This window comes from Lynx rufus, unplaced genomic scaffold (assembly GCF_022079265.1).
Source record: "Lynx rufus isolate CCGP_SWC_20201006 ecotype Redwood Valley unplaced genomic scaffold, mLynRuf1.p SCAF_28, whole genome shotgun sequence".
Taxonomy (NCBI): Eukaryota; Metazoa; Chordata; class Mammalia; order Carnivora; family Felidae; genus Lynx; species Lynx rufus.
The window spans coordinates 2659617-2686893 of record NW_025814843.1 but is presented as its reverse complement, the minus strand read 5'-3'; the positions used below and the strand labels follow the sequence as shown (position 1 = coordinate 2686893).

At 42.2% G+C, this 27277-nt stretch overlaps 1 protein-coding gene across 7 annotated transcripts in view; it reads left to right on the top strand.

Moving 5' to 3' along the window:
* Window positions 1-725: 725 nt before the first annotated feature.
* Window positions 726-27277, top strand: part of ULK2 (unc-51 like autophagy activating kinase 2) — a 94700-nt gene continuing 68148 nt past the window's right edge. For 6 of the 7 annotated variants that reach the window (XR_006964163.1, XR_006964164.1, XR_006964162.1 and 3 more), the window contains exons 1-10: window positions 727-849; window positions 2096-2188; window positions 3275-3316; window positions 13419-13451; window positions 13741-13777; window positions 18350-18523; window positions 19441-19514; window positions 21587-21688; window positions 22820-22878; window positions 23426-23508. Coding sequence is in view for 3 of the 7 variants with exons in the window: in XM_047090043.1 (XP_046945999.1) it covers window positions 760-849; window positions 2096-2188; window positions 3275-3316; window positions 13419-13451; window positions 13741-13777; window positions 18350-18523; window positions 19441-19514; window positions 21587-21688; window positions 22820-22878; window positions 23426-23508 (787 nt within the window). In the remaining 4 variants the exon portion in view is untranslated. Of the gene's footprint in view, window positions 850-2095; window positions 2189-3274; window positions 3317-13418; window positions 13452-13740; window positions 13778-18349; window positions 18524-19440; window positions 19515-21586; window positions 21689-22819; window positions 22879-23425; window positions 23509-27277 lie in introns of all 7 variants that reach the window. The other variant, XM_047090044.1, reaches the window with a different exon arrangement.

Here is a 27277-nt window from a genome sequence, read left to right as displayed (position 1 = left end):
GAATCTGCTCCCAGGCCCAGCGCGAAGGCTGCAAAGGCTGCGGCGGGTAACTAGCTGCGGTCCCAGCGGCTCGCACCCTCCTTTCCCGCCCGGGCGAGCGACTGGGGACGCGCCCTCGAGGCGGCGCCACTCCCCTGGGCGCGCGCGCACTCATTTTCCTGGCGGAGGGAGCGGGCTTCGGCGGGCGCTGCGTCCTACAAGACGTGCTGACGTCGCGGAGGGCCGGCAGTCGGCTCGGGAGCGGCCGGCGCGCGCGCGTGTGCGTTAGGCGCCGCAGCGAGGCAGGGAGGCGCGCGGGGACGGTGGTTGTGCCGGTCCTAGGGCGGCGGCTGCCACCGCAGCAGCCCCCCGAGCGGAGGGGGCCGACGCGGCCGGACGAGCTGGGGATGGGGAGGACCGGGTCCCGCACCTCTCCCGGGCGCGTGCGCGGCTCCGGGGCCGCACAGTGACGGCTGCGGCGCCGCTGGCCCGGCAAGCGCCGAGGCCGCTTCGCCAAGGGAACCTTCGGCCGGCGGCGGGCCGGGCCATGAGGAGCGGCCGGGGCCGGGCCAGGCCTCGCTGACCCCGGCCCCGCGCGGAGGCCTCCACCCCGTTTCCGCTCCGGCCTCTCGGCATGAGCGTCCGCCCGGGCCGGGGGCCGCGGCTGCCCCGGTCCGGCGGCCCGCGGGCGCGCTCAGGGCCGGCGGGCCCGCGGTGCTGATCCCGGCCCGCCGCGCTGCGCTGCCCGCCCGCCCGCTGTATGCCCCCGGGGGCGCGGCCATGGAGGTAGTGGGCGACTTCGAGTACAGCAAGAGGGACCTCGTGGGACACGGGGCCTTCGCGGTGGTCTTCCGGGGGCGGCACCGCCAGGTGAGCCCCGTCCGCCGGGGCGAGGCCGGGGTGTGTGGGCCGCGGCACCTCCGCCTGGCTGCGGCCAGGCGGGGTGGTCCCGAAACTTGGCGACGCCGCGGGCGCGGCCCCCCCACCCCCACCCCCCGGTTTGGCTCGTCGCCCCGAGGCCTGCCATTGTGCGCGCTGTCAGTGTCGCTGGGTTTGTTTTGGTCGGGCGGGGATTGTTTTGAGGCCGAAGCCGCTAGGCAGCGCTCCACCTACCGACGGGCCGCTCGGCCTCTGATTTCCCCTGCTTGCAGAGAGCCTGGTAACCAGAATGCTCTTAGGGGCTCACCGCCGGGGCCCGGCGGGACACACGCCTTTCCGCCTGAACGTGACCCGAATCTGAGTCCTAAAGGAGTGCTCGGTCCCCTCCCCAGCGCGGGGCTCGGGCGTGGAAGCGCGCACCTTAGGTTTTTCCGCGCCCTGGGCTGCCAAGGCTTGTCGCCTTTGAGGTCGATAATTGCAGACCCAGCGGAAAACGGGCTTGTTTCCCGTTAGCTCGAGACTTTCTCAAACTCGGGGGTATCGCATTTCCCAGCATTGGTTCGTCTACACCCCATTCGAGCCCCGTACCACCTTCCCTTCTTGGGGTTAGATGGGCGGCTGGAAAAGATGGGCGGACGCTTCTTGTTTCAATCCAAGTAAACATGAAAGCAGGTTCCAAAAAAAAAAAAAAAAATTTTTTTTTTAAAGCTTTTGCTGTTTCGTAAATAGGGTCACACGAGGTTTTAGAATCTAAAGAATTTGGAAGAGCACCTAGAGAGTGGAAATAATCAAAGGGGCTTGGTAGTTCTGACTGTTGGCAAGAGGCATGTTTAAGTGGGCTGATTTTGTTACTTATCAGATAGAGTAGTAAAAACTGCGTTCCTTTCTTAAGAGAAAAGCTTAAAACTCAAAAAATAATTTAAGCAGGAGGCTTAATCCTGCCAAGCTTTGAAATGCCACCTTCCAGTTTATTATCCGCATTTCTCCATAACTTTAAAGTGGTTGTAAACTGTGTTCTTTGTTTCACTTGTGGTCCTCCTATCTATTATTTTTAGTGGCTGTCTTATAAGGTACTAGTTTGTAAGTTATGAAATCATTTGCCTGTTGCTGGAGATTCAGGGTCCTTTCCATTTACCCTTTCCATTGTATGTATATGAGTGGGCTAAAAACATCTTTGTGCTTATAGATTTACTTCTGTGAAATAATTTCCAGGAGTAACACTATTTTTCCTTTTCAGAAAACTGACTGGGAGGTGGCTATTAAAAGTATTAATAAAAAGAACTTGTCAAAATCACAAATCCTGCTTGGGAAGGAAATTAAAATCTTGAAGGTATGCTTCTTTATGTGATATTTCATAGTAGGTTAAAACCTATTTTAAATTAATGTGTGATGACATCCTTTGTCATTTTGGTGGTTGGAGCCAAATTTGAGAATTTTCACCTGTTGCTGTCATTTTTTGAAACGTTTGAGTACTTGGAAACTGTTTTTAAGAATAGATGTTTGTGTTCTTGGCCAGTGCTTAGAAGGGGTTCTGGGAAGGCTGATTTTAGCTTCTCCTAATTTCTTTTCCTTAGTTACTGTGTTACTGTTTGAGAAGAGGCAGGCCCTTCTTATCCATCATTTAGCTCTTCTGTTGATCCCTTTCGTGTTACATTTAAGTATTTGGGGGAGAAGGGGACTGGGGACAGTTGGAATCTTTATTCCTTGTAAGTTGAAAAGAATTACCTACCTTGCAAGTGGCCTTTTTAGATCACTCAGGAGCAGTGTTATCGCAATGAGATGCTTTGAGGAAAAAAATGGTCTCCTAGTCAAATGAGTGTGGAAAATCCTGTCCACTACATACTTCTTGGAGAGTCACTCACAAAGCACTTTGCTCAGTAAAGAAAGTCTGAAAAATTGCTCAATGAAGAAACTAGTTTAGATGTATGTAACTAGTTTCCCAAACTGATAAGAACATAGACCCCTCACCTAACACTAGCTTTCATCAAGACTACTACCCTCTTAGCTCTTTGAGCTAAGAATTATGCTTCGTTTTCTTTCAGACAAATTATCTGCTCTTTAAAAGCATTTTGGAACTTATGCCTTTAGTGCTGTTAGAGTTGTATACTGAATTTAAAAGACTCCCAGAAAGTCTGCGGTCATACTACCTGTGATATTTATTTTGTAGACAAGAGTACTCCCTGTGTTAAGAGTCTAACAAATGATCGTGGTGAAGAAACATTTAGGGCCCAAGTAAAGTTTGATCAGGCACATTTCGTCTTATTTTTTCGTAAATTGAATTGTTCTAATCCAGTCATCAGAAGTGTGGTATATAGAAATTGTATGTATGTATGTGTATGTGTGTGTATACTTAATATCTATTTGCATATTGAAATGTGTTAGAACGAATATTTTAAATTCTCAATTTCCTTAACAGGAACTTCAGCACGAAAATATTGTAGCCCTCTATGATGTTCAGGTACCTTATTATTATTATTTTAAAATTTGCATGTCAATAAAGAACTTTTCTGTTTCATACAAATGTAAATGAATCATAATAGAAATAGAAAACTACCTTATTCTTGTTAGCAAGGTATATAGTTTGAGTTATATGTTTGTTAATAAATTGTTTAAAGTAGCAGAGAGCGATAGGTTAAAATGATGTGCTGCATGAGTATGGTTGTACTATGGGAGTAGTGTTTTAAGTCAGGTAGAGGAATATTGATACCAGATCTGGCATTTCTGTGATAAATGTAGAAAGGACTGTTGTGGGTTCTTAAAAAATTAGAGCTTTTTTCTTATTGCAAAAGCAACACTTGCTAATTGTAGAGGTATTAGAAAATAAATAAAAGCAAGGAAACTGCATACTCCTCACCCTGATGTATCTGATCATCACAGTAGAGTTACACTTTATTTGGAGGTGGGAAGGCTGGGTTCTCAAGTTATCATCTAAGGCGACATTTCTATACAGACAAAATTACCCTTGGAAATCCTTTTGAAAAGCCCCAAGTTGGAGAAAATTACTATTTTGGGGGGGGGGGGGCACCAGAGTAAGCAGTTGGCTTTTATGTTTAGGGGCATATTGGGTTTTAAATACTAAAACCACTCTTCTTTAGCATGGCTTGTGTGACAGCCCCAGGGGTTTGAGATCTACCGAGGGGGCAGGGAGGGCAGCCAGCCGACTCAGCTTCCCCCTGGATTCTCACTTCAAAGCAGACTAGGGTGCACGATTTACGTTATTTCCTTCTTTTGTTTTTCTTAGTCTGGACAGTTGAATTCCAGTAAAGTAGATGGACATGTTATGTGATTCTGCTGTATGTGTTTCTAGCTAAAATTTTTTCTGTATACACTCGCATTACTCAAATTCATTAGTTTTATAAGGTTTTGAGTGGCTGCTCTGCACCAGGCATCATTCTAAGTGTAGGAACAAAGCAGTGAGTAAAACAAAGTCCTTGCTTTCAGTGTGCTTAATTTTAGTGGGGTGGAGCGAAATGGACCGTTCTTCAACGTACTTCTTTTTTTGTGTATAGTCATTTTTCATGCAGCCATGAAATACTACAAAGTATTTAAACCCATGTTACAAGATGTGTCATTTTTTTCCCATTACAGGAAAGTGCTATGGGGATAATAGTGAAGTTCTGGACATATCTTAGATTATTTATGTTCAGTTTCTAGAATTGGAATTACCAGGGTAATTTTAAAGTTCTTGGTGTTAGAGTGTGATTACTCTCTAAAAAAATTGCAATTTAAATTTCACATACAGACTGTTGTGAGTGACTGTGGGGTGTATTTTATTACCTATTGAAATAGGTGTAACTCATTCCTTCAGCCCAGATAGAGCAGCATAGAAAGGAGAAAAAACTTGAGTCAAAACTCAACTTCTCTCACAATCCCTAGTTGAAATGTAGATTCTCCTCGGAGCTGTTTGTGCAGCCTGTCTTGGTCTTTGGAGACAGAGGGCACCAAGTGGTGCAAGTCAGTGCCCGGTACAAAAAATGTTAAATAATATTAACTCTTAATATCCCATTTTTTGAGAAGCACCGAAGACCCTGTCAATTGCAGAGTAGAATTTCTTTTCAGAAGAGAGAGTGTACTTAAACTTCATTCCATTAGAAAAATATTTTTAAGTACTAGCTTTGGTTGTAGAATGAGATACTTAAGGGGAACATGTACTCAAAAACCTGAATTACCAAACAATCAGGAATATGAAGGTGACTGCATTAAAAATGTTTATATTTTATCCACTGTATGTTACTGGAAATACATAAAGTTAAGACCTCTCAGTCAAGTAAATATGTTCTTGAGCATTTGGCTAATGAGTGAACAGAGTCTTGATCTACTATTTTAGGTTTGCCCCCTTATAAATTTAGTTGTTTACTGTATGTTTATAGAGACAGTAGAACAGTAATTTTACCAACTTGAACATTATTTTTCCCGGCCATCAGTTTTGGAGATGTAAAATTTATGGATACACTTTTATAAATTGAGAACTTTGACATTGTTTCTAACAAATCTGGTTTCAGTTTAGATGACATTTAAAAAGCAACATATTTTCCCATTATAAAATTAATATATCCCCCTAGTTAAAATAATCATTATGAACATGAGTAAATTCTAAAAGAAATGGCAATTCTCAGAGACACCACTGTTACATTTCTTGTAGAGTTTTCAGAATACATTTATGCCTCTTTAACCATTTATAATTAGATTTTTAACCTTTTAATTGTGAGAGATTTACTAATAGAAGAGTATTTGTACATGAATGCAGCTTGTTTTATTGGACTTAATGTATTTTGGATACAGTTTCATGTCACTACAGTATTATAGGGCTAAATGATAATTTACTTAAAACCCAGTTGTGGCCATTTGGGTTGTTTGGTATTTTTTCCTGTTAGAAACAGTGCTGGAGAGAAAGTTGTGTACATATCTTTGCTCATTTGTATGAGTGTTCTTGTAGAATAAATCCCTTGTCATGGAATTGTTTGGCCAAAGATATTACTGCATTGCCTTCCGAAAGGTTATACCAATAGCCTGTTTTTTTTCCTTTTTTGACAATCTCATGGGAAGACAGTAGCTTAAGTTTTAATTTTTATTTCTTAAATCATTAGTGCATTGACCATCTTTTTTTTTCTTTAAAATTTTTTTTAATGTGTATTTATTTTTGAGAGAGAGATGGAGCATGAGCGGGGGAGGGTCAGAGAGCGAGGGAGACACAGAATCCGAAACAGGCTCCAGGCCCTGAGCTGTCAGCACAGAGCCCTATGCCAGGCTTGACCTCATGAACCGTGAGATCATGACCTGAGCCGAAGTCGGACGCTTCACTGACTGAGCCACCCAGGCGCCCCAGTGCATTGACCATCTTAATGTTTTATTTGCCTTTTTATATTTCTTCTGTGGCTTTCCTGTTGCTGTTCTGTGATGCTTCTGTTGTGTTCATCTTTCTTACTGATTTCTTTGCAATTGGTATTTCTTGAGTCAGTTAATGAGGTATGCGGGAGTTAGTGGTGAACAAAACAGCAATGGCCCTCGTCCTTGTAGAGCTCACAGTATAGTGGGGAAGAGGACGTGAAGCTAATAGCCACTTACTCTAAGCGTGCCCAGTGCAGTGAGACAGAACCGTTGAAGACCTTTGAGAGGACACCACATGGGGGCTACCCACTTTACGGGCTGGGGAAGACTTGGTGAAGAGATGATGTTTAAGCTGACTTGACAGAAGAGTGGGAGCCAGCCAGGCTGGGGCAGGTGGGAGAAGAGCAGGGAAGTGTCCCAAGCAGATGAAGCCTTCTGTGGAGAGCAGGCAGGAGGGTGAGAGCTTGAGGAGCCAGGGGAAGGCTGGGCGAGGGGAGTGCGGGAGTGAGGGGAGGGTGGCGGCAGGCGATGCTGGCGAGGTTGGCAGGGGCCACCTTTGTTCTGAGGGCAGCGCAGGGCCATTGAAGAGTTTTAAGAGCAGGAGAGTGATATGTCTGTTTTTCAGAAGATACAGATCTTTGAACCTTCTGGGCAAGAGGTAAGTATTGTCAGTTAGGAGTACTTTACCTGTATGATGGTCAATTGCCTGGATAAAGATCCACCACTAGGTAATTTTTAGCGTAGTGGGAAAAGAGGATTCATTTAATAAATGGTGCTGGCAAAACCGAGTATCTGAGAAAGAGTAAAGTTGGATCCCTGTTCTCATCATGTTCCGTAACAATTTCCAAATGAATGAAAGGCTTAAATATATAAAATACCCAATAAGGACCTTAGCATAATACATAGATGACTGTATATAACCCAAGAGTTAGAAAGATTTTTTAAATCAAGATAAGAAACTCTGAAGCTGTAGAAATAGGGATATAGGGGCGCCTGGGTGGCTCAGTCGGTTCAGCCTCTGACCTGGTTTCGGCTCAGGTCATGACCTCAACGGTTTTGGGCGTTTGAGTCACACTCCGCTTCTGTGCTGGCACCACGGAGCCTGCTTGGGATTCTCTCTCCCTCTGTCTCTGTTCCTCCGCTGCTCACACTGTCACCGTCTCTCTCTCTCTCTCTCTCTCTCTCTCTCTCTCTCTCAGTAAATAAATAAATAAATAAATAGGGAAGTAGGCACATAAAATCTTTAAAAACTTCTTTTTATGGCCAATAATACCATGAACAAATCGATAGCCATAAAAAGGAACAAACTTGATACATGCCACAGCATATGATGTATTAAACATGCTTGTGGGGTGTCCCGATTGGGTGGGGGCCGGTGGTGCAGGCGGTGAAAGAATTCACCCAAGGCAGAACTAAGGAGATAGAAGTTTATCGAATACAGTGCAAGGGAGCAGTGGGCAGGACAGCGAAGGAGAGATGCTGTCTCTCGCGTCTTCGAGGATGCGGTGGTGGGGGGCTGTAGTTAGTTATAGTGAGGGAGTACGGGGACAGAGGAAGTTTTCCCTTTTTTGGTAACCGTGCCCAGTCGTGAGTAACTCATTGGCCACTTAGGGCCTGTGGCCATTTTGAGGTGGGTCGCTTGATGAGCCTGTTTGCGTTCAGCTCGGTGGTCACTGTGGTCACTGCCTTGCTCAAGTTTCCATTGCTCAAGCTGTTGCCCAAAAGTGGCCTCTACCATGTTGAGAAAAAGAAGCCAGCCACACAAAGCTACTGTTTGATTCTGTTTTGTGAGTTCCAAGAGGAGACTAGGGTGGTAGAAATCGGGGATAATACAGCAGAGGGTGCCTCTGGGGAGGTGGGGGTTGACCGCAAGGAGGATGAAGGAACTTTCTGGGGCGACGGAAATGATCCGTAGCTCGGCTGGAAGTGTAGTTACGTGAATGTATCCATTTGTCACGGCACATTGAACTGCACACTGAAATCTCTGTGTATTAATGTGTGTACATTAGACCATAACATAATTCAAGAAAAGGCAATTGACAGATACCAGTTGGAGAAAGTATTTACAACACAACAGATAATAGGCTAATATCTGAAACATATAAATCTCTCACAAACTGGTAAGGAAAAGATAACCCAAAGAGACAGTAAGCAAAGGATATAAACTGTTGGTTCTCATAAGAGAAATAAAAATGGCTAATGTATGAAATGATATTCACGGACAAGCAGTCAGGGAAACGTAAATTAAAGTAACAGTGAGGTGCCACTTCTCACTCACCCCTTTGGCAAAATTAAAAAGTGCATTAATTCTTCCTGGTGGAATTGGGTAGGAGGTGTGAAATATGCTCATGGATCACTGGTAGAAACGTGAATCGTAAGAACATTTTTGGCATGCTATCTGACAATATTTTGTCACCCTGTAAGAATATTCTCGACGTTGCAATCAGAATAATCCTGGTAATGTAAGTCAGGGCTTGTTAGTCCTCTGCTCAGACTGGGATTCTGCAGCGGCTCCCTATTTTTATCAGAGTGGAAGCCGAAGTCCTTATTTGCACAGCATAACCGCGTTCTCTCTCACCCCGTCTGTCTTGTGCTTCTCTGTGTTTGCTGCTGCTTCTGACGGCTCCTGTTGCAGTCCATTCTCGGGGCCCTTGCCCCCTTTTTCCTTCTCCCCAGGACCTTTCTTCCCAGATACACTGTATGTGCAGATATTTCTACATGTCTGTAGTATATATAGGTATATTCCCAACCTTCTTTAGGTCTTTACCCAAACACTATGTTTTCAAAAGCTTTCTTTAGCCACCCTCAGTAAAATGAACAATCCCCTCCCCAACACTATCTCCCCTCCCTACTGTTACAAACAGTTAGGACTTAGGCAGTTTGGAGACTTATGGGCAAATCAGGTTTAGATTAGGTGGGTACTTTGTTATCACTTCCTGAGTTTGTGACCGGGGCCCGAGGGTACAAGAGCACCTGGCTCCCGGGGTCCCAAACAGACCAGGTTTGGACAAAGTCCGAAGGCAGAGAGAGGAGCGTAGGTGAAACAAGAAAGGGATTTTGATTTTCAGTGAGGCCACTACCGGGAAGACAGCGGACCAGGGTCTCAAAGATTGTCTCCAAAGTGCTGAAAGTACGTCTAGGTTTACCTAAGGAAAATATGGGGCAAAGGTCACTGGGTACCTGCAGGTGGGCAGTAAAGGTCAGGTCAATCCCTGTCTTAGGGTCAATCACAGGGGGTCTTGGTGGGGTTGGGACCCCGTCCGTCTCGCTTTGCCCTCCAGGGCTTTTGCCTGAGTTAAGAAGAAGAACTTTATCAATTAGAAAGTACCCACTGAGGTCTGAATGGAGGTAGTACCAGCAACCTCCTCCTTGGATTTGATTAATTGCTAGAGTGGCTCACAGGACTCAGAAAAGCATTTCACTTACTAGGGTATTGGTTTATTATAAAAGGATATAAAAGAACATAACTCAGAAACAGCCAGACGGAAGCATAGGGTGAGGTATGTGGGGAGAGCTTTCACTCCCCACATGCCTCTGAGCTCCATCCTTTTGGAGTTTTACGGAGGCTGTGTTACATAGCTGACTTGATTAAATCAGTGGCCGCTGGTGATTTAACTCCGTCTCTAGCCCCTCCTCTCCCTTCCCTGGAGGTGGGATGGGGTGAGGAGGGGTTGGGCTGAAATTTCCAACTCTCTGATCCAACTGTTGGTTTCTCTGGCAAACCAGGCCCTATCCTTAGGGGACTTTCCAAAGGTCACCTCAAGAACTAACAAAAGATCCTTCCATATCTGATCCCTTAGCAGATCACAAGGATTTTCTTTTCTTTATGAGATAACCCATAGGAGTCACCTGAGGCATGGAGAATAAATCAGGAAAAGTAGCAGAGAAGTGGTGAGGGATGGGTTTTAGGAGCCAAGGATTTTTATTGAATCTTTCTCTTGCTATTTACTTAATTCTTTTGTTACTTTCTGTTTCTCCCCTTCTGATCCTGAGCATCTAAATTCTGCTGGAGAAAACACCTAGTCATGCTGTCTGATTTTTAAATTCTCTTTATTGTTTTCTAAATTACAAAAGTAATAGGGCCTGGGTGGAAAAACAATTTAAATAGCCTAGTTGTGTATTAAGTAATGAAGAGATGCCCTCTTCTGACACCTCCCCTTAGTTCTTTTTCCAAAAAAAAAACCCTCCACTGTCGTGCATCCTTCAAAAGACTTTATTTTTTTATTTGTTAACACCACCCCCTTGGTAAAGGAGGGATGATAATCCAACTCTTCTTACTTACAGGATGCAATGAGGCTGTCTGGTCCCATGTAACCCCAAGGAGAAATAATTCTGAGGATTGTGTTTTTACTCAAACAAATTGCTTCCCAAATTGTTTCTTTCATCTACATTTTTGTATACTGGCATAGAGTTCTTCTTAAGAATACCTTCCCCCCCCCCCCGCCCTTAGGGATTTTCTATCTTATTAAAGAGTTTGAGTAGGGGAATGATAAAATGAAATTCATTATACTTAATTTTGTGGATGGAAGTTCTGGGGAGGAGTTGAGGGTGATTAGTTTCCTGATTTTAGAAAAGGAGGACAGATGTGTATTCAACTTTGGGAAACCCTCTGTGGTCTGGCTCACAGGTCTGTTGGCCTCACTTCTCAGCCTTTCTGTCCCTTTAAGTATCTCTTCAAGTTCTTCCCTGGTGCCCCAGTACCATCAGAGTTTCAGTTTGTCTGTTGAAGACTTGATTGTTTTTTCAGTTCTCTTTTCTTTTTGCTGACTCTTTCCTGGCTCTTAGAGCTAAGTGCTTCACTTGAAAGGTGTGCACTGTTTTGTACTGGAGGCCCTTAAGGAGGGGAGTGTTCAGGAGAGAATGATAGGATCAGTGGAGATTCTCACTGCTTTAAAGGTGGGCAAAAGAAGGTTTGCCTGAGAAATCAAGGATGTTAAAATATTTCTTTTGATATCTTTACATTGAGTTAGCAGTTTAGTCTCCCCTAAGGAATTATTAGTTCTCTTTTCTCTTCAGTAGTTAGGATATGGTGCCATTATCTGATTAAGCAATACTGATTTGAGATAATATTTTTGTAACTCCTACTCAAGAAGAAGAAAACTGTGTTGAAAGTTACTGGTTTAATTATATCTCAGTATTTTGGGGGATGATAGGGTATTTGGGGGGATGATAGGGTATTTTGGTCTGGATTTGATCAGGTGAGATGGCTAAACCTAAGGCTGATTCACCATAGAGATGATTTCACTCGTAGAGTAGATTTTTGTTTTTACTTATGATAAAAGGAAATAAGTATTTCTTACAGATTTGCTTTTGTAGCCTGCTGGAGGCTGACTGGTCTCTACTTCCTTCCTGATCATGGGAGTGCTGCTGTTCTGGGAAACCCAAGTGTCTGTTCTAGGTTTGCAGCCTGGCTCTCCACGCCCGCCATCCTGCTCAGGCAGGACTGTGGTTCCTGGTTCCTGGTTCCCCAGCAGAGAGCAGAAAGCACTGCTGTTTTTCTGAACTCCCATGTGCCTCTATGTGTGTGTGTTTGGGGGCGAGGGGGTTGCTCAAAGAATTGGGCACAAGGGGTTTGAATTTTTTGTCTAGTCCTGAAAATTAAGTGAAGTAAATCATCCCAAGTCCCTGAGTTTTTTGCAGAAAATAATTTAATTCAGATCTTGCCTGGGGCATCCAGACCCTTGGTGAACACGGTGGAACCACTTTGTGGCAGCCCCTTCTGTTCCTTGTTGCACAGAAGTGCTCTAGACCAGAAGTGCTGCGACACCAGTTTGTATTTCTAATCTGTGTGAACTGATCCTTTATTTATAAAAGCCAATAAAAATGAATTTTTGTCAGAATGAAATAAAAAAGGACCTATGAACAGATGTCCAAGGTTTTTATTATTAGGATTAGCAGACATAAAATTATTTTATAGCTTTAAGACTTTTAAAATTTCTTTTAATTTCTATAATTATCTCATTGTGGGCTCATACCAAATAATTCACTGCTTGGCACTGGTCCTTGAACAATGCTCTGAGGGACACTGCCTTACATCTCCCTTTGTTCTCTGATAGAACCCCTCATTCTTTTTCTTTTTTTCTTTTTTCACATAGGACTCCTCATTCTTGAATTTAGGAGCTTAGTGAAGCCAAGTGCTGTTGGGAAAGGTTGTATCTTAAATCACACTTGAGCACTGTCTCAAGTTAGGGTATAGGAAGCACAATTTAAAATTTCATTAATGGGCACTAAACAGATGTCAGTTTAGCATCCGACTTAGGCTCTGGTCATGATCTCACGGTTCGTGAGTTCGAGCCCCACATCTGTGCTGACAGCACAGAGCCTGCTTGGGATTCTCTGTCCCCTCTCTCTGCCCCTCCCTGACTCATGCTTTCTCTTTCTCTCAAAATAAATAAACATTTTTCATTAACTTTGAAATATTGTTACTGAAGAATCAGGACGTCAGTGTTTGAATTGCCCAAGCAACAGATCTGGAGCTATGTGAAATTTGAGAAACTTAGTAAAATTTCTTAATTCCTTAAAAATCAATCTGTTACTAAGATATGTGAGGAGAAATAATTGTCTTTTCTTTGCCACCAATTCCCAGATAATGTGATTGCCTCCAGAAAAAGACTAACCAGGGGGGCACCTGGGTGGCTTAGTCGGTTGAGCGTCTGACTTCGGCTCAGGTCATAATCTCACGGTCTGTGAGTTCCAGCCCCACGTTGGGCTCTGTGCTGACAGCTCGGAGCCTGGAGCCTGCTTCCAATTCTGTGTCTCCCTCTCTCTCTGACCCTCCCCATTCATGCTCTGTCTCTCTCTGTCTCAAAAATAAATAAACATTAAAAAAAAAAAAAAGAAAAGAAAAAGACTAACCATCCTGGGTCATGTATTCCAGAAATCAGATTGTGCAGTTAGTGTTGCTAGATAGGATTTTTGAGTCACTGCTTAAATCATAAACTTTTCAAAGTAGAAGCGCTTCCCTGAGGACCAGAGAATCTTACCTTTTCTTTTTTTTTTTCCTCACAAATTTACCATAGCTTTGACCAAAGGATGAATCTTTCTTTAGTTCTTTCCATAAGCAGAATTGAACTTAATGACTACGTTAGTGTTATCAAAACTTGACTTGACTTTGAGGCTGGGATGCTTAAATTACTGTGCTGGGGATTTAAAATTTCACTTACCGATAGATTTTGTGAATTTTGGCTTCTTTCTTTCCCTACTCTAAATTATATTTAATGTTTACTTTTTAGGAATTACCCAACTCTGTCTTTCTGGTGATGGAGGTAGGTAGTAATATGTGCTGTTTAATTTACTTCAGATTCCTTTTGATTAATATGTACTTTAAAATTGACAGTAGATTATTTTTACTTGAAATTTTGAATTAAACTCCATTTAGTGATTTATATTCTACTTTATAAGGAATATAAAATTTTTTGATTCCATAGTGCTTATGTTTTTCAGACTAGGTTTACATTGTACACAAAGTATTTTTAATTGAAATTAACTGGTTGCAGATTGAATTAATCTTGAATCGGTTCCCTTATTTTAATTATTTTTTCTTCTATGTGTCAGTACTGCAATGGTGGAGACCTGGCAGATTATTTGCAAGGTAATTTTTGTCTGTCTGTCAGTGTTCAGTGAAGATAGTACTGTGTGTGGTCTGTTGGATCCTGAGAGTTGCTTCTGAAGTAATGCTGACCCTGTTCTCTGCACTTGTATAGAAACAGTCAATAAATGTTTGTGTACTTGTTTAAGTGTGGTCACTTTGCCAACCGGTTGTCATTTGTTGTGGTTTTATTCCTAAACTTTATTTGCTTCTAGGTACTTACTTTATGTGTGCCTCTTTCTGACAGTGTTTGAGAGACGAGTCCTCTCCCCGAGAGAGAAAAAAACAAATATGTAGGTTCCTTTCTTCAAAAGACTCTGCTGAGTTGCCATCAGTGGGCCTTTAGTTCCTTCTGTTTCTTTAAAAAACAAACAAAAAAAAATGATGAAAACATGTATCTAAGAATGTGTTTGTTAATGAGAATCTTTCTTGTAAATTAAAAAGTTACAAAGGATTAAAGGTAACACTGAAATTATTTCGTGGCACAGAGGTGAGATTTTAGTACTAGATGGTGCTAGAAATTCTGCGTCCAGAATGTATGTGCATAGGATAAAAGGTGTTCAGATCAATTGTGTCTCTCACAAGTAATTTCTAAATGGTGTTAGATGAGGCCGGCATCTACTTGTTCACTCCTTAAAATGCAAGGGAAATATGAAAAAAAAACAAACAAAGAAAACAGTGAAAGGTTGATAATACCCCAACCTCTAGATAGATCCGGGCAGTTGATGGCGAAGTCACGACATCAGTGGATACACTTGCAAAGGGTATAGACAGTTTACAAGAGCATACTAAAAATGTTCCATTTCACCTAGTAATCAAGGAGTGCAATTGCAAATTTAAAAGTCTTTAAAGTATAAAACATTGCTCACTTTCAAAAGCTGCGTGGAGATTACTAGAAACAACACTGGGAGTGTTGCCACAGGCCACGACCGGTTGGTTGGTGCGGGGTGAAGTGGCCCTGGGCCTGAGGCTCTGGAGCATCTCCTTCCTGGCCTGGACCGGGCGTGCAGGGGACAGCGACGACCCCGGGGGCCGGGCGACACTGCGGATGTCACATGGGCTCTTCCGCCGGGCACAGCGGGCGAACGACAGCAAAGCTTCAACCTGACCTGGAAGATGGGGGCGGGAGAGGAGCCAAGACCCTCCTTGTCTCTGCGCCATGCCCCCCCCTCCCCGGCCCGTTAGTTCCGCGTGTTGTGTTCCTGCCCCAAGAGGAGACCACCGGGGCTCCGAGGCTGCTGCTTCTCCGGCTTCCCTCGCACAGAAGTGCTACCCGGGGGTGGGGTGGGGATGGGGGTGGTCTCCGGGGGTGGGGAGGGGGGGGGTCTACCCTGCCCTCCAGTGCTGTGGGCCCTTCCCATCAGCCTAGGGAGAGGGCTGTGCCTCTTCTAAAGCCAGCATGCCTTAGGGAAGGCCCCGGAGAGAGACTGGATTTGGAAGTTCCTTTTAGGGCTAGGTGATTGCTGGGAAGGGTCAGGGGGAGGAGGGAGGGAAGAAACTGGTATAAATGCCCCCCCCCCATTAAAAAGATTATAGTTGAAGATCCAGTGTAAGCCCTTCTGTAGTCCTCTCCTGGCTTTCCCCCTTAAAGACAATGGTTATCTGGAATCTGGTAGTTTATTCCATGTGCAGTTTGTGTTTTTCCCAACCGAGATTCTTTTTTTCTTAATCCTCATTTGGTGCTTTATGTAAATATTCTCATTTGATTATATATGTATATGTCAAATGTCACTAATAGGACACATGAGACAGGCACTTTGGGTCACCACTGGTGGAAAGTTCAAGCTGGAAAACACCCTGCTTCTACATCCTTCTCAGTCAGTGACTCTCTAGTTCCTTGATGTTCTCAGTGATCCAGATAAACGCACCTTTCCCCGGGGTCAGATTGAGTGGCACCCTATCAGTTTAGTGCCCTCATTGGAGTATCAGTTTCCCTCACCGACAGAAGTCCTACTCAGTGATACAGGCACTGTTACTGGGGTAGGTCGCTTTGACAGCAGTTTTGTCCCTTATGTTGAACTCCATATTTGATATTCCGGAGCAGTAGTGTTAGAACAGGAGGCCCCAGAGTGAGGGGTGTATGAGCCTGAATGTCGGAGTCAGACAGGCAAGCCGCTCTTCACATCCCTTGATTGCTGTGATTTTGGTCGAGTCACTTAGCCTCCTTCTGGTGCCTCTCTGCTGTAGTTCTTACGGGAGTCCCTTGTCATTTGAAAATACTTGTAAAGGCATATAAGAGAAATCTGGACCTCAAGGAATTTTCGAGAGTTAAACTGTCCAGTATGGTAGCCGCCAATCACATGGGACTATTGAGCTCTTAAAATGTGGACTAGCCTGAAGATGTGCTGTAAATGTGAATATATTGATTTTCGAACGCTTCAAGGAAGAAAATGACTATCTCATTAAGTATGTTGATTATAAGTTGAAATCATATTTTGGATGATTGTTTTCACCTGTTTCTTTTTACTTTTTAAAATGTGGCTACTAGAAAATTTAAAAGTTATGAATGTGGCTCACATACTGTTTCTGTTGGAGAGCGCTGGTCTAGAAGATCTAATGCCATTACTTCACAACACGATGATGATCATTTAATCCTTCTATTTGCTTTGTTAAGGAAAATGCTATTAACGTTTTCAAAAGCTAGAACACGGATTCTACTGATTGCAAGTTGAAAACAAATTTTAAGTTAATTATCAAGTTGTACTTCAACATGAATTCCAGCAGAATATTGTGTGTGGCAGGAGTGGCTGAGCCTGCTTCCTCCGGGCTGATTTGCTCAAATGCTTTTTGCATTTATTTTTTTGGAAGAGTGTCGATGTTGGCCATGCCTTTAAAATAGTAAGTTTTTAACATGGGAAATACAGTTTATAGGATCGTGATGAGAAATATGCATTCCACGTTCGTGAAAATATGAATATTTACTACAGCGTGTGTTCAGAAACAGCTTATGTTAGATCATTAATCCCCTTCCCCCACCCACCAACACACAAGAACAGCGTTAGAATTTGGACTCTGAAGCAAATAAATTTTAAGTGTATTCAATTGTATGTCATGGGGCAAAAATACAAGTTCTAAGCATCTGCAATCATTTGAAGTAACAAAATGTTTCTAATCCCTAAAATGAAAATGTAAATGAATGAAACAGAAAACAAATACTGCCCATTTTAATTTTTGCAACGTAACTTAAGTAGGCATTACAAAAATAAAGCTCCACACTCCCATCATTGGTTTGACTCACCCACTGAGATCCGGAAGAATACCCTCCATATTTTTAGCAGTGTTTATCTCTAAGGGATGGCATATGGGAGATATCACTTTTTATATGTTTTAGTGTATTTAGATTTCTTTCTTTTTTGACAGCATCAAAGAATAAAAATGGGGGATAGGTTAAGAACAGCCCTCACAGAAAAAAGTATTTGATAATTTTTTAAACCAAGAGGATATATTTTATTTGAGGGTGTTAAGGGCATAAAATGTCATTATAACATGTCACTGAAATGATTTTAAAACTATAATATTTCATTTCCAAATGTAATGTTATTTTTATCTTCTTAATTGCATATGGAAAGGTCATGTGGAACATATTCTAGAGTTGTAAGGGCAGAAGTATGTTCACAGAGGATTTAGTAGACAGGGTCGTGGATGTTAAATCCTAATGTAGCTTCCAGGAATCACGCTTGGGACTTTTAGAGATCCACAGGAATAAAAAGTCTGTATTTGTGTACTGACTATGTTTGAGTACTTACTCTGTGCCAGGCTTTTTCTAAAGTCTTCATTATTAAAGGTGCTGTCTTGTTTGATGGTCACAACAGCCCCAGGTGGTTAGTCTGATTTTGGCTTTTTATAGATGAGGAAGTAGGCACAGAAGGTTCATCTTCCAGGGTCACACAGGAAGTAGGAGGAGGAGCTGGGATTTGAACAAAGGCAGCCTGACTCCAGACCCAGCTGTTAACCATTCCATGCTCCAGCATACACACAGGCACACTTCAGGATTTACTGAATGATGAGCACCCTCCAATAATGTTCATTCTGTCTCTTTACAGTAGTGAAAGATACTGTGGTAGGTCAGGAGTGTTGCAGGGCAGGGGTGATGAGGGGAGGGCGATGTGGGAACACGGATCCCTGCCTGACACCTGCGAGTGGTGGTGAGGTCCAGGTCTCTATGCAAGGATTTCAGCTGTCTTTAATTTGTGTTCTTGTTAATTGTTGGAAGTACATATGGACCTTTATCCCAGATATTTGGCTAGGAAGAAGGGGAACTTGACTTTTTGTCTTCTTAAGGGGAAGTACCTGTTGTGTGTGCAGTAATGTGGACACCTTCACAGTAAAAATGGGAAAGGAAAAACACCAGTGAAATGAAATGCAAATGTAAATCAGTTCTCTCTAGTACAGATTGTGTAAAATGTTTGAGGTGTCTGATGTCTTTTCATAGACTTAAATTATTAGAGTAAAAGGAAGAAAAAAAAACCTGGTTCCTTATTCCCCCTACATTCTTAACTCGATTCTGTTGATAGAAGATGCAGATGGTATTTGAGTTTGTGTGCTGAAATATTTATGCAATTCCTTTTCTACCAGCTAAGGGAACTCTCAGCGAAGATACTATTAGAGTGTTTCTGCATCAGATTGCAGCTGCCATGCGAATTCTGCACAGCAAAGGAATAATCCACAGGGATCTCAAACCACAGAACATCTTGCTGTCATACGCCAATCGCAGAAAGTCCAACGTCAGTGGTATTCGCATCAAAATAGGTAAATGGCCACATAGCGTTTTATGCGAAAGGACGCTTTTGAGACTTTGTAGTTTTGGATGATTTCAGTTCAGCTTTGTAGAATGACGGGTTTTGTTGATGCACTTTGGGCATTTTCATTGAGTTCAGTGAGGTGCATTTGGATATGGGAAACTTTACATTACTGGTAGCATATGCTGAATCTTAGGACCCAGGGGCCCATGGATTCCCAGCAGCAAACCCTATCCTGCTTCTCATCAGAGGGAAGCTGATGTGGTACAGTCCTGGCAGCAATGGAATGACACTGGTTCTTTACAACTCATGGGATTTTAACGCAAGGGGTCGAAGAGACCATTTAACTCAGCCTTTCCTTTTTGGCTCTTGTATGTCACAATTATTTCAAGCAGTTTGTAATAATAGGCATTTTTTCTTTTTTTTTCTTTTTTTTTTTTGTAATAGTAGGTATTTTTCAAGCTTTTCTTTTTGTACAAAAAAGTACAAATATATATATATATATATTTTTTTTTTTCTTACCAGTATTTAAAGAAATTTCTGATTTTACATGTGTTACATATGGATCTGGAGAAGGCAAAAAAAAAAAAAAAAAAAAACCCAGTTCAAATTCTATACCTGGTATCGTATTTAGTGAGAGCTGCCTTAATGAATCATCTGTTACAGTTAGCACTTTGTCTTGCAAAGCTTGGTGTTCCCTCCTTGTTTCAGGACTGGCAGGGCAGTGACTTGTTCGGCTGGTGGCCAACACTGTTTTCTAGCCTGTGGAAATTGAGGTAGCAACTTTTCTCTTTGGCAGACAGGCTTATTCAATAAGCCACAAATCTCTCACAATTCCTTGTGCCCTCTTGTATCTTGAAGATACGATCTGTGTCAAGCATGAGTAAAAGTATCGTTTGTTTTTCTCCTTTTTATTTTGTGATACAGCGGATTTTGGGTTTGCTCGTTACCTGCATAGTAACATGATGGCCGCAACCCTGTGTGGGTCCCCAATGTACATGGTGAGTGAGGGTTTTTTTTGTCCTGACATGTGTAGATGATGGCGCCTTAGCCCTGGGATTTAAGTATAATGGTAGTTTCCAAGTAAGATGGGATTTTTATGTATGGTCTATATCTTGTCGTTTGTAATTGCTAATAATTACTAACATTGATTATGTTACTGATAATGCTATAAGTCATCTTTTGCTTTAGCACAGTGGACCGGGGGTGCCCGGGTGGGCCAGTCAGTTAAGCATCCGACTTGGGCTTGGGTCATTATCTTGTAGTTTGAGCCCTGTGTCGGGTTCTGTGCTGACAGCTCAGAGCCTGGAGCCTGCTTTGGATTCTGTGTCTCCCTCTCTGCCCCTCCCCTGTTCATGCTCACACTCGCTCGCTTGCTCTCTCTCAAAAATAAACATTAAAAAAAGTTATTAACATAGTGGACCATAAAAGTCACTTTTACCCACTAGTTTAAATTAAAAAAGAAATTAATTATTATGGTAGGAATTTCCTATTATATTACACTGAAAATAAAAATTGATTAAGCATGGTCATGTTACACTTGATGTGTAATATTTGGGAAAACTTGAAAAAAAAACCACAACCTTTGGGGGCATTTCTTCATTTATAGGGTGAACATGCTCATCTTTTGCATGTTATTTCTCTTGACAAGATCCCTGTGTCAGAAGGTTTTTCAGGGCGCTGGGTGGCTCAGTCAGTTAAGCATCTGATTCTTGATTTCAGCTCAGGTCATGATCTCACGGTTCATGGGTTTGAGCCCCAGTGCAGAGTCTGCTTGGGATTCTCTCTCTCTTCCTCTCTGTGCCCCTCCCCTCTCCTCTAAATAAATAAACAAACAAACAAACAAACAAATAAATAAATAAATAAATGGTATTTCAATTAGTGTTACACTTAAAGCTGAAAATTCTTAGTTCTCCCCTTTATCCTTTCATATGGATGTTGTCAGGTCTGATAGGGGAAGGCTATGAAACTTCTGAACTAATGTGAAGCATCAGGCCTGGAAATAGCTTAATTCTGGGCCTTCAGAATTTTGCAAAGTACCTCAGTGTGCCTATCTTAATTCAAAATTTAAAATGGGTTTGTGTTCAATGAGGATTTCCTCTAATCTAAATCAACTCTGAGATTAAGGAACTAATAATCAAAGTTAAAAAAAATCTTTTTTAAATTAGATTGACTTTCTTGATCATAATTTTACTGCTTATCCAATAAACTTTATCATTTAATGTCACTTAAAAGTGAGTTTGTACTTCTTGAGTATGAAATGCGTTCAGGCTTGAACCATCGCCTTGAGGATGGAGAGAGTGCTTGGGCCAGTTCTTGAAGGGAGTCGACTCAGTGAGAAGCATACTAGGCACGACAAATAAAAACGGTACACGTGGAAAAGAAAGTTTCACTGCTTTAGGTATATTTGACATTTCTATTTAACATTTGTCCAGATTGATGGTATTTTTAAAAAGCAACATCTAGTGAGAGGTGGGAACAGAGCTGTGCAAAGCAAAAGAGAAAACGTCTTTGCTTTTTAGACAGTCCTTTACCGTGTTTTCATGATAGTTTGTATATTTTAAAAGCTTTCAAATGACAGGAAAAAACTTGTGTCCCTATTGTCCACATTTAACAAAGTTAACATTTGGCCATGTTTGTCTTGATCTTTTTTTTTTTTTTTCCTAGAAAGAAGGAAAATAGTTCAGAAACAGTCCAAGTCCTTTATATCTTTCCCTCTTTCCATTTTCCACTCTCCTACCCCAGAAGTAGCCTCTGTCTTGTAGTTGGTGTGTGTTTTTCTTTATTATAAACTTAATGCTCTTACTGTGTTGCTGTCCATGGTAATATATAGAAGTGTTTGTTTCTATAAATTGCTTCTTTTCATGCCACATTGTTTTTGCGATTTACCAGGAAATCCCAATGTATGAATGTGGTTTAAGTTCACTGCAGGATCATCTGATCAGGGAAATGTCACAATGTGATCCTATTTCACTAGTTCTGTTAGAAGCATGACCTTTACCAGTTAATTAATTTATGCATATTAATTATATAAATAACATAATGCATGTGTGTGGAATGTTTCTATCCCCAGGCTCCTGAGGTTATTATGTCTCAACATTATGATGCTAAGGCAGACCTGTGGAGCATAGGAACGGTGATATATCAATGCCTAGTTGGAAAGCCACCTTTTCAGGTAGCCTGACTTTTTACTTATGCGCTTAATTTTGGGATCTTCTCATTTTGCAGTTGCCTCTGACTTCTAAAACGGGGAATACTTTGAAAGCAGTGTTTTGGGTTCCCTTGTGACTTAGTTTGATTTTCTTACAGGCAGAAACTGCTACAGTGAGCTAGAATGTCTTTTGCTTTTCCTTTTTTTTTTTTTTTTTAACCTGCCTTCCCTTTGTACCTGGCCTGAGCATAAAGCCTGTTGTATGTTTACAAGCTGATGAAAACTAGCCAGGGTCCGGACTAACAGCCTGGTGGGAAATGGGGGTGAACAGTGATGTCGGCGCTCCCTGCTTGGCTTGGTTTGGGGGTCCTGCACTCCCAGGTGAGGGCTGGGCCTGGTCTGGGAAGGTAACTGGAAACTGTCTTCAGCTCTCTCTTGCCACCACTGCTGGGTGAGAGAGAGTTAGTTGTTCAGTCTTTATGGAAATTATTTTGGGTTTTTCTTCCCACCCCACCCCCATATCCCATCAAAAAGAGGCCCTTTAGAACTCATCATGATGACCCCTCCTGAGTTCATAACTGCCCAGTTTCAAAGAAGTTTTTTGAATCTGAAAACTGCAGCAAAGTAAAATTATCTGTCCAAAACGGTGTTAAACAGTGACACAGCCAGTGTAGACACTTAACTTTCTCAGTCTGGTTTGTCACATACGGGCAGCTTCACTAAGCCAGCAGCTCTTGTTCTGAGCGTCCTTCCTGTTGCTGTGGAGGGACTAAAATTTAGAGGTAGGTATATTTTGTTCTCTCCCTTGAACCCCTGACAGTCCTAAGGTAAAATATACCTTGAGTTTTACACAACAGAACTGTACCTGTTTGGTAATGTAACCTCCAGAATAGTGATTCTTAACTTTTTCTAAGTTTCAGGCTCCTCTAGGAGGCTGAACTGAGAAAAGAGACATTATGCCTGGATACGCAGAATTTGCGCCCAATTTTAGAGGTTTTTAGGTTCCTAGTGTCCACCTGTGGTTCCTTTAGCAATCCATGACTTTCAGGTTCAGAGTCTATGTTCTTTGGCAAGAATATGAGTATGGATCACATGATTTGAAATTTTTGCCCCCATTATTTAGGAAATAAAACCTTTTTTTTTTTTTTTTAACAGGCCAATAGTCCTCAAGACTTAAGGATGTTTTATGAAAAAAATAGGAGCTTAATGCCTAGGTATGTGTTTTGGTTACACTGGGTTTTGTTGTCTGTGAATACAACGTTAAGTGAACTCTGTGCTTTAAGTGTTTCCGTGCGCGTGTGTGCTTTATCTTTTTCTTATTGGATTTTGGGAGGCTGGGTTATTTCTCACTTGCATTTGTTTAAGCCATGCCCTCTTCCAGACAGAATTGGAGGTGGCTCCTTTTCTAACAGAGAACTCTAGCAGATATTAGTGCCAAGCTAAAGTGGTGTTAAACTCCAGGCTGCCCTTGTGAAGTGCTTTATCGCTGCCTACATTCAAACAAATAATATTGAGAAGCACAGTGCAGGGACATTCCCAGACGGATGCTTTTTCTCAAAGACAGTTGCTTAGTGCTTTGTTTTTTGTTTCTGTTTTTCTCCTGTAAGAAATGTGGTTTTACTGCAATCATCTTCATATGAAATGTAGTATTTGTGAAAGTGCATTTGCCTTTTCCTTTACCATAATGAAGGCCAAGGTCATATAGCAAGTATGTATAAACTCATCACTTAGATCCTTTTTTTTTTTTTTCCTTTTTCCCAGTATTCCCAGAGAAACATCACCTTATTTGGCTAATCTCCTCTTGGGTTTGCTTCAGAGAAACCAAAAAGACAGAATGGACTTTGGTAAGTAATATTTTCAAATTTTGTATTTCTGTGTATCCTAAAAAGATTTTGAGAAGATGCTGTGGAATTTTCAGAAGAAAATTAAAGTCAATTTCTTTCTTTCTCTTTGTCTTTTTTCTTTCACTTATTTTATAAATATTTATTGAGCGCTTGCTATGTTCTAGGTACAGGAAATAGAGTAATAAAGAAAATCCCTGTCCTCATGTAGCATATATTCTCTTGGGGGGGAGGCAGATGATAAACTATAATTATAAACCATATAGAAGGTGATAAGTGCTGTGGAGAAAAAGAAGGAAGAGAAATGTGGTGGGGAAGGGATGGAGATTTTAAATAAGGCAGCCAAGGAAGCCCTTTCTGAGAAAGTGGCCTTTGAATAAAGACTTGATTGATGGATGGCAGGATAGTGAGCTAGTGGGCAGTGGGCGGTGTGCATATCTGTGGGAAGAGCTTTCCAGGCAGAGTGAACAGCCAGTACAAATGCCCAAAGCTGGGAGCGTGACTTGTAAACTGGAGGAACAATCAGAGGGCCAGTTAAAGACTGGGGCTTTCACTCAGTGTGCTGGGGAGGGTTTGAGCAGAGGAGTAATGGGATCTGACCGATGTTTTCAAGTGGCTCGTTCTGGTTGCTTGTTTTGAACTCTGGTGAAGGGTGTGGAGGTAGCCCGAGGACCGACGAGGGAGGCCAGTCGGGAGACGGCAGTTGCTCACTTAGGCTGGGATAATAACAGCAGAAGTGGTGACTACTGGATCTTTTTGGAGGTAGAAGCAGCAGTGTTTACAGATGGATTGGGTGTGCGGTGTGAGAGAGAGAGAGGACTCAAAGAGGACTCCAGGGTTTCTGGCCTGAGCACGTGAAGGAATGGAGTTGTTGGTTACAGACACAGGAAAGGCTGGAGCAGGATATGGGGTAAATCAGGACTTGGGGTTGACCATGTTAAAGTGAAGATAAGCATTTGTGTAACTGTAGATGTCAGAAGGCACTTGGCGTTCAGAGGACAGGTCTAGGCTGAGGGTATACTTGGGAGAAGGTCTGGGAGGAAGGAGAAGAGAAACACTCCATAATCCTGGTCGAAAAGTCGCTGGCCTCAAAGATGGAGTTTAGGGAGACAGGGAGGGGCAGCTCCGTGTTAGTGACCCTTGTGAACATGTGCTCTCTGTGGCCGCTTGGTTCTCACCGTGGCCTTAGGAGAGCAGCTGTGGGTGCTCCATGGAGGCTGTGGTTTTAGATTTTTAGACTTTAAAAAAAATTTTTTTTAATGTTTATTTTTGACAGAGAGAGAGAGAGAGAGAGAGAGAGAGAGAGAGAATGAGTGGGGGAGGGGCAGAAAGAGAGGGAGACGCAGAATCCAAAGCAGGTCCCAGGCTCTGAGCTGTCAGCACAGAGCCTCACCTGGGGCTTGAACTCACAGACCACGAGATCATGACCTGAGCTGAAGTCGGACGCTCAACCGACTGAGCCCCTAGATTTTTAGACTCTTAAGGCAAAGCTTCTATCATTGATTTTGAGCCTTTCTTCTTTTATAATCTAATCACTGAAGCTGAAACTTTAAGTACTTTAAGTTAACACAGTCTATTTTCAAATAATATTTTACCACCTCTTGTGTGATGAAAGAACTTGGAAAGCTTAATACTGTAGGCATTATCCAGTTCTTGAAGGTTTTGAAAGGAAAATTTTCCCTGAAATTGTTTGGGTCTCAGCTTCTCTTTGGGGCACAGTTTGTTAACTTGTTCTTATCAATGTAAACATGTAAAAGATTGTCTTTTCAATCTTGTTCTTAGCAGTCATGTGTAAAAACAACATGACTCAAACTTAAATGTCAGACCAGAAAAACTATAAAACATGTTCAGTGAAAATGCTTATTAAATTAACCTTGACCTTGATGTTTTTAGGGAAAAAAAAATGTTTGATTTTTCCTATAGTAATTAGTCGTAATAGTAATAGCGATTTGCAAAAACTTATTCCAGAATTTTGGTCTGTTAATGTGTATTGTGGAAGTCTACAAAGGCTTCTGGATAAGACAGACCAGGGTTTGAAATCTAGTCTCTAAACTTACTAGCTCTTTGACAGTAGAGAAGATACATGACCTTTATGTGCTTTAAGTTCCTTATCCATACAAGGAAGGTAATGCCTTGCATTAAGTTTGTGTGGATTCAATGACCTGGTATGTGAAACATTGTCCTAGCATATGTTCTTAGTAGACAGTGGCTCTAGTAGTTTCCATATAGGGGAAGAGAAGAAATAGCTTGAATATGTATTAAAGTTTTGTAAAGTTGGAGTTAAATATCAGCAATCTACTTGGTAGATATTTTTATCTTTCAGATGGAGAAATGAAATTGAGAGTTGCTCTATAACCATGAGAAATGTGGGTCAATAGTGAAACAATATGTTCATGGATAATAGTTTTAAAATTATAGATTATAGGGGCGCCTGGTGGCTCATTCAGTTAAGCGTTCAACTCGTGATTTCAGCCCAGGTCATGACCTCACAGTGAGATCAAGCCCCGTGTCAGGCTCCGTGCTGACAGCTGACAGCTTGGAGCCTGCTTGGGATTCTCTCTCTCCTCTCTCTGCTCCTCCCCTGCTTGTGCTCTCTCAGTCTCTCAAAATAAATAAATCAACTTAAAAAAAACGATAGATTATATTAAATATTTATGTACTTTCCATACCATGGCAATTGATTTGGAATGCGGTTTCAGAGTGTTTGCGTTCAGTTTTTTTTTTTTAATCTTTTCTATTTCATCCCTATTATGTCCGTTGTAAAAATCAGCATAAAAAATCTTATGTGGCAAACTATAATTTATATATATGTATATTAATGATTGTTCTAAAAGTGATCTCAGGTAGGGGCATCTGGGTGGCTCAGTTGGTTATGCGCCTGACTTTGGCTCAGGTCATGATCTCGCATTTCGTGGGTTCCAACCCCGCATTGGGCTCTGTGCTGACAGCTCGGAGCCTAGAGCCTGCTTCTGATTCTGGGTCTCCCTCTCTTTCTGCCCCTGCGCCACTCACACTCTGTCTCTCTCAAAAATAAATAAAGATTTTTTAAAAATCTTAAAAATGAACTCAGAAAACTCACGTTTTCCTTCAAAAGCTTCCACAATTCCTTGGCAAGTCTCATAACTGATAATTTACTCTGAGTGGCTTTTGGCGATGCTTTGAAGCGGGACTCATGGGACCCGTCAGAGTAGAAGGAAGATACGTTAGATCCTGAGTTAAGCTTCTCCTGGTCTTGTATTGCCTCTTTTCGACCTCCATGCTGGTACCGTGCTGCTCTCCTTGCCTGCTCTGTGAGATGTAATAGCACACAGGTCTGGGACTTCATGACAGATGAGATTTTCTTTGTGGGTTTTTAAAGACATAATGAAACACTCTAAACACGTACGAAAATAAAATAAACTAAAATAACAAACTACCGTGTACTCACCTGCTTATTTATCTTTATCTAATTAGCAGGCTTGTGTCGATTTTGTCCTTGGCGGATAACCAGAGAAATTAAATCAAACCTAGAGTTTTTAAAAAAAATATGAAGCCAGCTGCAGGAATCTCTCTTCTGGGATAGAAGGATAGGATTTATTGCATAAATCAGCTGCCTGGATTGCCTCTTGGGACAGTTTACAACAGCCGTGCTTCATACACATGCTTAGGAAGGAAAGGCCTGCTCACAGCCGTCCGTGGGGATGCTGCTTGAGGGACAGCATGTGTCAGGGAACGTGTCTGCTTCAGTAGCTCAGGGCTTCCCGTGTTGGTAATGGGTGTTTTGAGAATTCAA